The 11,397-nt window shown below is 43.3% G+C and overlaps 1 protein-coding gene across 5 annotated transcripts in view; it reads right to left on the bottom strand.

Annotated features, from left to right (window-relative positions):
- Positions 1-11,397, bottom strand: part of LOC149342368 (adenylate cyclase type 5-like) — a 236,149-nt gene that overhangs the window by 11,107 nt on the left and 213,645 nt on the right. For all 5 annotated transcript variants that reach the window (XM_089544648.1, XM_089544649.1, XM_089544647.1 and 2 more), the window contains 4 exons: positions 9,514-9,757; positions 8,325-8,471; positions 5,594-5,798; positions 1,079-1,203 (listed from right to left, as the gene is read on the bottom strand). In XM_089544648.1, the coding sequence (XP_089400774.1) occupies positions 1,079-1,203; positions 5,594-5,798; positions 8,325-8,471; positions 9,514-9,757 (721 nt within the window). The remainder of the gene's footprint in view (positions 1-1,078; positions 1,204-5,593; positions 5,799-8,324; positions 8,472-9,513; positions 9,758-11,397) is intronic.

The raw sequence follows: 11,397 nt of genomic DNA, 5'->3' as shown, positions 1-11,397 counted from the left end.
ACACCGGCTCACGCGAAGCGCGGTGTTGACTAGCGTAGTGAAGCTTTTCGCTTCAAAAGCTAAAGTTCAAAGGTCTCGTCATGTGACTGCCAAGTGTCAGCCCTGGTCTCCGCGGTTGCCCCTGGAAGCCAGTGGATTCTATAAGGGTGCATTTGAAGCTGTGTCTGGTCTTGCAATCGGTTGGCTATGTTTCCGTGGTCATCTCGGATTTTATTGTTTGGCAGTGCCATAGTACAGTGAAGGTGCTGGTTTTGGATTCGGACTTCTGCGATCACAGACCGACGCTCCTTCAGAAATAAGTACAAAACGGCGCACTGTCACCACAGCTGGAACTGAAAGCTACCGATGATCAAGAATGGTAAGAAGACCTCTCTGTGGCCTGCTTCAAATGAATGTACCATGGGGGGCGTCATGGATGCTAATCCAAGCTCTTCAGGCTCCTCACTGGCATTGCGTGTGGGGGTGCGTAAAGTGGCTTACTTCTTAGACGTCGCGGATGTGCAGCAGTTTTTCGTATGCTGTGGCTAGCATGCAAGTCGACTACAACCAGCTGAAAAGCACGCTATGCACACAGTGAGTCAGAGAAGAAGCACTGCATTGAGAAGAACACCTAGGAGTGCAAACATGATGCCTCCAGGACAAGGAAAGGCGGTGGTCAGCTTTGAATGCCTTTTTCTCGATACTCTTTTTTGAGCTCGTTGCTCATTTTGTGCCACCGATTTCTATGGGACTTTTTTCTTGATGGGGATCTGACGTACCAAAGCGACTCAGGCACTGAGGGAGGCCGTAGTGAAGGGCTCTGGAAATTTCAACCACCTGGGGTTCTTTAACATGCACTGACATCACACAGTAAATGGGCCTCTAGAATTTCGACCGTTGTTTATTTTTACCACGTTTGTTTGGTCTGACTCCTAGAATCATATGCAGATCAAGACATTCTTGGTATTCCGATTTTGTGAATTATAAATTTCTTGTATATACTTCGTGTGACTTAGTGCTAGTAATAATGCATATGCATGGACAGATGACATCCACTTTTGTTTCAAAAAACATGAAAGGTGAGAAAAGAATATGCTACCTGAATTTTTTCCAGTTCACCAGTGGAGTCCATCCGGCTGGCAACATTGACAGCATTTCCCCAAATGTCATAATGGGGCTTCTTCGCACCAATCACGCCAGCCACTACGGGTCCCACATTCAGGCCTGCAAGGATCAAAATGAGGTATAGTTAGCGCAATGCTCCAGTCTGCTGATCACACCTCCATAGTCATTCAAAAAAAAAAAAAAACGCGCCAGCTTCCATCCTACTTCTGAGCCAGTTGTAAGAAACAAAAGCTACGGAAGAAGAAAGCATTCAGACACATAATGATGGAGCCCCATTATGCAGCAGCTTACTAAGCCTTGTGCCCTTTACCAGTAGTGTTTAATCTTGTTAAAATGCTAATGTGTCACACTCAAACATTTATATACCAGCAGGTCCAAGATTATAAGCATGATGTTCATGATTCATGCTGCTACTGGCAAAGTGAGAAGCACGCGCTAGATCGTTGCGTGTCAGCATTTTCACAAGTGCAGTGTTGGCGGTAGTACTGTAAGTGTGATTGTGCGGTACCTTGGCGACTAAAAGTGAAGCTTTCTAGCAGTTAAGAAACTAAATTTTTGCACGTCACCCAAGATCAAGCAAAGAAAGAGGGTTGTGAAAAGAAAGAAATCAAGTGCATAGGCACAGAAAATGGAATATAGCGAAACTAGATGAAGCACACCCCAGAATGTGGCAGACTCCTCACAGCGAGCGCAGTTTCCTTCTCACCTCGTTCCCTTCCCCAAGAGAGAGAGAAAGACTTTTTAATGAAATACAGAGAATTTAGCAAGAGCTGCATGTATTTCAAACCCCACTCCATGTTACCATGCCTCAGCAGCCAATAACTTGTCTTTGCCACACTGACAAAGCTGCGACTTGTGCTTCTGAAAGGAACGAATTCTGCTCCTGAAAGGAACAAATTTCACGCACCCATTTCTTCCAAACGCTCCTAGCATCCCTTCCGCACATTATTCAAAGCTATAATGTGGAAAAAATAGGCAAAGAAAAAAAAAACAGGCAGATTTATGTATTCCATCAAGAATATTACTTCTACTAAAAAAAAAAGCTAGAATTGTCACTTGTTGGCTGGCTATCACAGGTGCAGTTTGTTCTCATAAAAATGCACCCCTCGGCACAGCCTACATTTAGTAATATCACCTGCATGGACTGCAGCTCATTCATATCTCTTGCTGAATGTGCAGTGCATCCGACAGGTTACATCAACACTGATGTTAGTATAAATAAGATCACAGAACCTAGTCGCTATTAATTGTTTTACGACAGTTTACTGTGGTCACTATTATTTACATGTTCTCAACATTTCTCAACACATGAATGGTAAGTGAAGGCTAAATTATGCATGCATTTCTTTTTACGATGACACAAAATGAAAATTCACAAGAGTACTAGCCAAGAAACCTTAATGGGCCCCGCAACACTATTCACTAAAGTTGCAGTATGCCTGGAATTCGTTTCACCCATGTACTTCTTGTACGCCTTGAAAGAATCTGAGTTATCTCCAGTAAAAATTTGAATTTCAGTGTCTTCGTGCTTTCTCCCTCCTCCTGCCATTTTTTGCCTGCTAATGTGTAAGTGCACATATGGGGAGAGCGCTTCAGCATCACGAGTGAGACTTTAGAAAACTAAATGATGCTGAATGGGAAAGAGTGCACTCATAGTAAAATGCATGGCAACGAAAAATACCTGAATATTTGACAATGTAAATGAGAAAGAAAAAAACCTCTTAAAGAGCAGCTGCACCACTTTTTGAAAATCTGCGATATTCAATGGTTCAACTAAATGGCTGTAGGTAAAGCGTGGTAAAGTTTTCTTTTGCACCAGCATTTAAAATGGCGACATTGCCAACAAATGAATGTCAGGCTTCTCCTCAAAACACCAGAGGAGAGCAGAGAACCTTCATGTGACGTCCCGGACAGTAAGATTTCAAATTTTCGCTGCCATCAACCACAACCTGCCGTGCATCGCTGGATGCTGGCAAACAAGGCTTGGTGGACTTTGCCTTCAGTGGTGCTCATTTTCTTCCTTCAAAGCAAACATTTATATGGTGGAAATGTACCGATGCCCTAGATGACGTCATCATGTGCCCCCAACTTCGTGCTGCGCACTACGGAGAAGCCTGACGGCGGTCGCGATTTTAATTGGCTATTACGTCACCATTTCAAATGCTAGCTCAAAAGGTCTTTACGCTTTACCTGCACGTTTCACAGATTCGGCCCTTTTAACCTCATTGAATTCTAAAACATCAGCAGTTGCCCTTTAGGAGTGATTGTTTGACGCAGAAAAGAAATAAAAATAATTTTAAGCAAGTTTTAAGCAACAAAAAAGAAAAAGTTTTTATATTATTAAGGTATTGTAAGTCAAGACTGGCCATGACGAGTTCTTAGCCTATCGGGAATTCTGACAGCAAAAAACATGGCGGTGTGCAATGGCAGAGAGGCAGAAAGAAGTTCGGCGGTAGCAACAAGTTCGCAGCAATCAGAAGTGTCAACAACGCCTCACAAGCCGTACAGACATTTCATAACATGAATGGTGTGGTCAGCACATCCTCATCCCACCAGCTGGCTCGCAAACATGAGCTGAATGGAAATGGCATCGCTGCAGTGCCGCATCATGCCTCGCGACGCAAGTTGTGCACATGATTATCATTTCTCGTTTCTTTCCCACATTTTGCTTCTTGCTGTAACAGAAAAATTCCTTAAAGGTATTCAAAACCTAAAATATATCATTTCTGTCTTTTTTTTACACATTACATTTTGTGCTTTTGAAATGGCTGCTGGCAAGGCAACATACTCCACCAGCGAAGTGTATTCCGTGAACTCTAAACGGAGCGCACTCATTTGAAAGTGACACTCCACTTGCACCATCTGGAACTGCCAGAGTGCACTTACTGTGAGTGAAACTCCTTGTAAGTACACTTAACTTGCATGCTTGACAGGGGTATTTATTGACTGCTTTTATTACCATTTCAGAGTGCATAAATGTGAGTGCCCATGTCCAAATGTGCAAGCTCTCACAGCTACAAAGCCTCCAAAATCTGAACAGTTTTTTCCATCATCAACTTAGGCCTAACCGATTTCGAAAAAGTGCTGAATTGACCAATGATTTGATAAATGGTGTGATACCCATGTGACATAGGTATCACACCGATGTTAGCTTGCGGGCTGAACAACTCGTGGCATACTAACCTTTCTACCTGATTCTCAGTCAATTTATCTATTTCAACTGCTAGGGTGCTTGGCCACAGCACATCCTCCAGTCAAAATACCTGCCATCTATCTGAGCCATTATTGAAGTTATTCTGCTCAAATCTAAAGTGCGATTTTGGCTGCTAGCAGTTTCTTGGAATCCGACAGACTGCTAGCGATAATAATTCTATGCTCGAAACATGGAAGTTACGCAGGAGCCATGAGAATATGATGCGTTCACGCGCCACTTCTTTCAAGACAGACACGAGTGAACAGCTCAGCATTGACAATATGCACAGTTTTTGTAAGCACGAGATGATATGTTGGGAGATTATTCCTTCACACACACAAGGAGGGAGAAATGTGAGGAATCTCAGTGGACTTCCCAGCCTACTCCTCAGCTGTCATGGATTGAAACGCTCTCAATCATTGCAGCAGATGCACGCTTTCTGCATGGCTGCATTTGTTGTATGTTATTGCAAGCAAGTGAAGAACTCTATTTTCAAACACATGCACTGAAAAACATTTAGTTTGGACAAAGCACACACCGCAAAAACAGCCCAATGTTCCCTTGACTGGTGCTACCAGTCTTGCACCTGAAAAACTTCAGCTACACCTGCAGTATCGGTGTTATTTATTGTTTATTTATTTATTCCTTACCCACAGCACGGTACGTTCAACCAAAACAACTGAGGCAAGGAGGTTTGCAGGACAGGCACAAAAGAAAGCACATCTTTCTGGCAATCAAGAATTAATATTAAGGCATATCTAAATATAAACTATTCTGCCCAGCTCAAGCACACTTTCTGGCATTCAATAATGAATATTAACACATATCTAATAACTAAACTATAATGCACAGCTGATATGCACATAAGTTTGAATAAAATGGCAGATTATCATCACAATTACCCTGACTGAGTACATGCTGCTTTCTGAGTAGAGCTGCTTTCAAGACACGGTTTCCATTAGATGCCCAAGCTGCTGGTAACCTGTGAAAATGCAATAAGGTGCAACTCTTTCGTAGCAGTGGAATGCAATTATTTTTAAACTGATTCAGACCTAATCTTTACTGATTACTAGGAAGATGGCAGTTGCAACACATCGTTATAAAACACTACAGCAGAGAAACAATGTAATCTTAAGTATGTAGTATTATGTATACCAACCCTAGCAAGTGACTTTCCTCATGAAGAAAGGTAGCACAATACTTCTGGTAGTGTAGCACACTGTGTAAGATGCTTGATGATAAAATACAGCATTTTCCTTTTCATAATAGAGCAGGAAGGAATGAAGGACAACAAACCTATCCTGATCTTGAAGTGGTTGAAGGAGTGCTCGTTGACATGGTGAAGCTGCTCCCTCATCCTGAGTGCATACTCTGCCATCGCCACAACATGAACATTGCGCGCTATGTCCTCCTGTGCCATGGTGAGGCCAGCAGCTGCCATGTATGTGTAGCCGGTCGTCTTGATCTTTTCGATGCATTTGAACTGGTCTTCTGACAGCAACTGCACGAAACAACATTTGACATGTTCATTTCACTGTTTGAAAGCCTTAAGCTTCCATCCAATCAACTTTAAATACAGCTTTGAAAGCACCGCTGTTGTCACTTATGAAAATTAATGAGAACTCAGCACATGCCATTTGCAAAAGCAGTATGTGTGCATAAATACCATACACACTTGACTAAAGGCTCCACTTATTTTTTTGCAATTTTGGCAAGGTGTGGCTCACACGAAAGCAGCACTTTTCAATTCAATTCTACAACAATATTCCGGAGAAACTACCTTACTGTGCCATAAAGTTTGACACTAAATATGGCAGCCAGTTGCAGATAGCTTTAAGGTCTTCATCGCTATCACTATAGCCGCCGTGCAGGTCCGGCTCCTCACCACCCTCGTAAATGAAGTCATTGTCAGTTCCATTAATGGCATTCTAAATTACTTTAAATTTAAAACTTTTAACAATAATGTCCAGGGATACAGCATGGCAACAATGTCCTGGGACACAGCCTGCCAATAATTCAAAACCTATAAGCATGAGCTGAAATGGTGCTTTTCTTAGCACCATTTCTTAGCAGTCTTGTCGGCATCATTTTGTGGTCAGCCGTGACTGTCTACGCTGAGTTAGGCATCTCAATCCTGTATTAAATGACACGCCGGTACACAGCAGTACACCTTTGTGGTGGCCTAGTGGTTTAGTGACCTTGCATGTGGGAGTCTTCAGCGCTGCCACTGGTGATAAAATGAGTACGAGCTTTCCCCTGCCTTCGTGCTCAGCTTTGATGGGGTGAAATGCTTGAGAAATGGGTCTTTGACACTCCCCCCCCCCCCCCCTTGAGTCAACAAAAACGCCTTGTGTCATGGTGCTTTTTCGCCACAGATGCCCTTGCCCCATAAAAATTCATAACCATCATCATCATCGTGCATAGCAGAGTGTGCTGGAAGATGGTACCAATGGTAATAGCAGCAGGCAGCTGACGTCACCTGGAAGCCCCCCGGGAAGCATGCCGCAATAGGAAAGTTATACGTAAGTCAAACACAGCTGCTCTTTTGCCGGAATTTCCCCCAAAATATCAGCTCCCAAGTTAGGGGGAGCAACCCGCACAAGAGCTCGGCCCTAAGTCGAGTGCATAGAATAAAATGTAGTGCAGGAACACAAATACCTGCGATCAGCTGCAAAAGTAAGAAAATATGGCCAGACAGCTGCAACAAACAAAGTTTTAAAACCCTAGTAGAAACAACAAGGGAGCACCCCAATAACAGCAGAGAAAGTAATAACCCAAGCATCTTGCACGATTTTCATGAGGCACAGTACATATATTACTAAGCTCTCAGTTTCTCCAAAGAGAAAACCAAACAGCCTGACAGAAAAGACGCCTATGGTAAACATGTGCCAGAAACACAAATGTAGTAAAGGGCATGACAAAACATAAGAAAAATCAGTAAACATTTCAGCACATCTATGAAATTATTGGGATGCCATCCTTGTGACATAATGTAATTTTCTTGATTTTAAAGTCTTTTTTTGATGCTAAAGGCTTCAGTGACAAGGCAAGAAGATAAATCAATTTCTAGTTTCTCCTTCTAAACATATGTGCCTAGGACCAATGTTCCCATGGGCTGGCATTCTTGTAAGTGTGCAGCACACAACTAATCACAAAATCCTCTAAAAATTGGTCACTAAGCAAGCTTTTCTTCAGTGATTATAACAGAATAGAAACGAAAAACATCCACCGTGCCTTTCTGTCCTATATGCTCCTCAATTTTAAAGCGACAAATGAAAAGAAACTGCTGCGAACTTTTAGAAAAAGAGGAAATCCAAAACCAAGAGAAGCTGAATGAAACAGAATTGAGACAAATCTCTAACTAATCAAAGGTGCAACCTGCCAAGAAGCCCTGAGATTTGTGTCTAAAACCATGCTGCTACAAAGCTGTTAAAGGGCAACTGAGGAAAATTACATCCAATTTTTGTTCTAAATAAAATTGGATTGCATTAGATTTTATGTTCCTCTTGATGTTTGTTCATCTGCAAGAGACACATTTATTGCTGAGAAAGCTATGAGTTGAAACTGGAATATATTTTTCTGCTACTTGACTTTAACCCATGATGCTGATTATGACAGTGGGACAATTACGGGCAACTGAAAAAATCGTCGACAACTGCGATGAAAGATAAGAAAACCTTAAATAAGCTAGCATAAGCAGTCTGCCACTGCACGGTGGTTCGAGTAGCGGGCAGCACTGGAAAAATGATGAAGCCAGCTTCATTACTGTGCTGCACAAGTTCGTACAGCAACATCTCCTAAAACAGCTGGATGGATCTTTCATGGGAACAGCGTTCTTGCGGCACGATGCTGATTAAAAATTGAAAACTGCCCTGAAATGGCATACCCATAAGTTATTGAATAACGCTACTCTCCTGCATGATATAAGGTGTAACAATGAGCAAGATTGCTTTTTTTTCCTTCTCATTCCCCCCCCCCCACTCAGAATTCCTGTAAAACTTTGTATGCATCCAGCACTGCTCTTTACCTCATCAAAGTCTGCAATGATTTCGTTAAGGAGACGCAGACATTCCACACCCTCGTTGTTGGCTTCCAGTTCCATGTAAAATTCACTGAAGTTGGGAATTGATGCAAACATGATGCCAACACTGTCCCTCTGCTCGTGGTACAGGTCCTGAAAGTAGCAATACATAAGCATGACATTAAGAAAAATATTCATTAGAGCAGCTTATGCCACACAGTTGCCTTCATTTCAAGGAAACACTGATAACTGCATTATACATGCGAAGGCTTTTTGGCAGATGACCTTGCATTGCCGCTCAGCTGTAAGGAGGCTGTTACTGCAGAGCCTCGTGCAATTCGTGTAAGATTTTTGATTCATTGCAGCCACCAGTAGTTTCCAGAGGTCCCCAACGTGCACAATGAGCCATCATGGCACCTTTGATGCAATATGCAAGCTATAGTTCGCATGCTACATCACGGGCACCATCTTAAGGTGCATAGGCTAGCTTCTAGTGTGTGATGGAAATAGTTGGCAATAAGAGGATTAGGCAAACACCCAGGCTTTAGGTTTCAGGGCACAAAGATGGCAGCCACTATAACGTACGTGCAAACTATGTGTAGTGGAAGTATCTATCACTGACTTCCAGTCGAAGTCAAGAGCTTTGACCACAGGTCCCCAATGTGCACTAACAGTTCTCAAGATCCATTCGAAGTCACATTATGCATCTGCCTGGATTTCCTTCTCTACGTGTTCTCACTCCTTCATGCATAGAAAAATGCATGTGCAAAGCTTGGCAACGCAGATAATATATTCCAAGATGTTGCAGATAAAGATGTGAAGTGACCATGGCAATGCAATAATTCACAGAGTTTTCTTTCAGATGGCACTGCACTGGCTAAATTATCTTGCCTCATAGCATTGATAGGTAGAAGCCCCTTCTTGAATCTGCAGTTCCTCAGACCACAAGGCCGGATGAACTTGCACAGTGAACATGAAGAATGCCGGCTCCTTTCACAGCAGCGACTTCTCAGCTAGCACAAGCAGTTAGCCTTGTACTTCATTTTCTACCATGTAGTTATCCCTTCATTTGATATTCAATTTTATAACCACTGTCACTGTGGCAACATATGGAATCTGTTGAAATTGACCGTTTTATGTGTGGTCCCATCATACAACGCGGGGTACCGAAATAAATTTAGAATAAAATGCTCACCTCATTCTTGTGATCAGAGGAAAGGAAGTATTCGGCGACGTGGGCCGGCAAGATATTGCCGAGTAGCTTGCGATTGTAAGCCTGGAGGTCTTCCATGTCCTCCTTTTCTTCCATTGCTTGAAGTTTCCACAAAAAGTCAAGGCGAGATGTTGCCTCTGTTTGGAAGCCATGGATCACCAGGACTGCTATGTACAGGCACAGCACAAGCACCACCACAGTCTTCAGGTAGACCACATCAGTGCCGCTGGAAGGAGAGTGAGCACAGCGGACCGCACAAGGACGAATTAAGGCGTTGAATTACGCAAATCTGAACTGCAGTGATCTACGCGAACTCACGAAAGCCTACACCTGCGTGAAGATGCAAAGAACGATTCCAGAGACAAAAGTTTGTTACACAGTAAATCAAGTCCTCAAGTAGCGCCTGTAGGCTAGCCGCATTCGATAAGGTTCTTGTTATAAATGTTGTCAGGCTGAGTTTGTAACGGCCGCCTCTCCGGATCTTAGCACACTCCGCTGAGCCGCACGTCAGACCGCAGTAGCCGCCATGGGCTGACGGCCGGGATTTCATTGCTAGATTCATATCTGAGGCAGCAACAGAAACGTAGCAGTTGGCGGCAGAAATCAGGTGGGTAGATAAGGAAATTTGCGGCCAAAGGATGGCCTCAGCGGCTGCAGCAGAGACCACGGTGTTGTCCCGACGGCATAACGGAAGCTCGGGTCCTACAGTGAACGTCACCGGATGATGATGATGAAACCAAGTCCTAACAAGTGCAGCAGATCAAAGAGCATAGTACCGGAACGGGACTAAACGCGTACTGCCCAGTAATATAACAGTGTGAACCGCTGAGAAACAACACAAGCCACACGAGGCTAGGGCCACACAAACAATGTACGCCGCCATAATTGTGGTCTTGGATTGACTTGACTGTTTGTCTGTCTTTGACTAGTTTCAATTTTGGTGACTAGTTTCGATTTCAGTTTCAGTTCATTTTTTGAAAGCGGCCCATGCATCGCATGCTTGCGTTTGCAGCTACGCTCAGATTAATTTTTATAAGCTCGGAAAAGTCGGTGCAAATAATGAGGGGTGAAATCGACAACTTATATGGTTATGAAAGACTGTATTTCAACCACAATTAAATCGTTTGTCAATTTTCCATCGCATGGAGCACGCGAGGTCAGCGCGTTCTCTGGCGAACAAATGTTACGTACTTGCCTGCGAAGAGGGACAGGCTCGACGCACCATGTGCATAGAAGTAAGAAATTACATGCAAGTGAACATTTTGCATGTAACCTCCTGCTTCCCTCCATACATACTTAAAGGCGCTAGCTACTGCCCCCAGTCGCCCCTGAAGAAAGAGCCGAGCCGGCTCCGAAACATCGGGTTTCAAATTAAAGTTCTTGGTCAGAGATATGTTAGAATTTATTAAAAGTCTTAAAGACCAACCGGACAGGCGAATCTGTAAAACGTTTAGTTTTCATAAGAACATTTTCATACGTAAAGAGAAAAACCGTGTACGCGTGACAGAAGTAGCTGAAGGAAACAGCGATGAACAAATGGATCACGGTCCAGGTGACCTGGACCATCTGGGAGCGTTGCAAGCACACGGCCAACTTATTTGCAGCAATGAATGCCCGCCGCCCAATACAGATGACGTGCCAATTCGGCATTCCGCGGATGCAAAGTTTTCGTTTCTTTTTTGGGGGCAAAATAATATAATAATATAATATATATATATATACATTCATTAGCGAAGCACGACTCTGCTTCCACTCCTGCTTCGCAAATCAATACACGGTGACTTTCTTTGGGCGATCACGTTACTACTATGAGCTACGGCCGATGGGAAATCCTAAGTCAATAAAAAAAGCAAAAGTGGGCGGGGG

The sequence above is a fragment of the Amblyomma mixtum genome, chromosome 5, assembly GCF_055824585.1.
Source record: "Amblyomma mixtum isolate Tamu chromosome 5, ASM5582458v1, whole genome shotgun sequence".
Classification (NCBI taxonomy): Eukaryota; Metazoa; Arthropoda; class Arachnida; order Ixodida; family Ixodidae; genus Amblyomma; species Amblyomma mixtum.
This window is presented reverse-complemented; position numbering and strand designations above follow the sequence as displayed.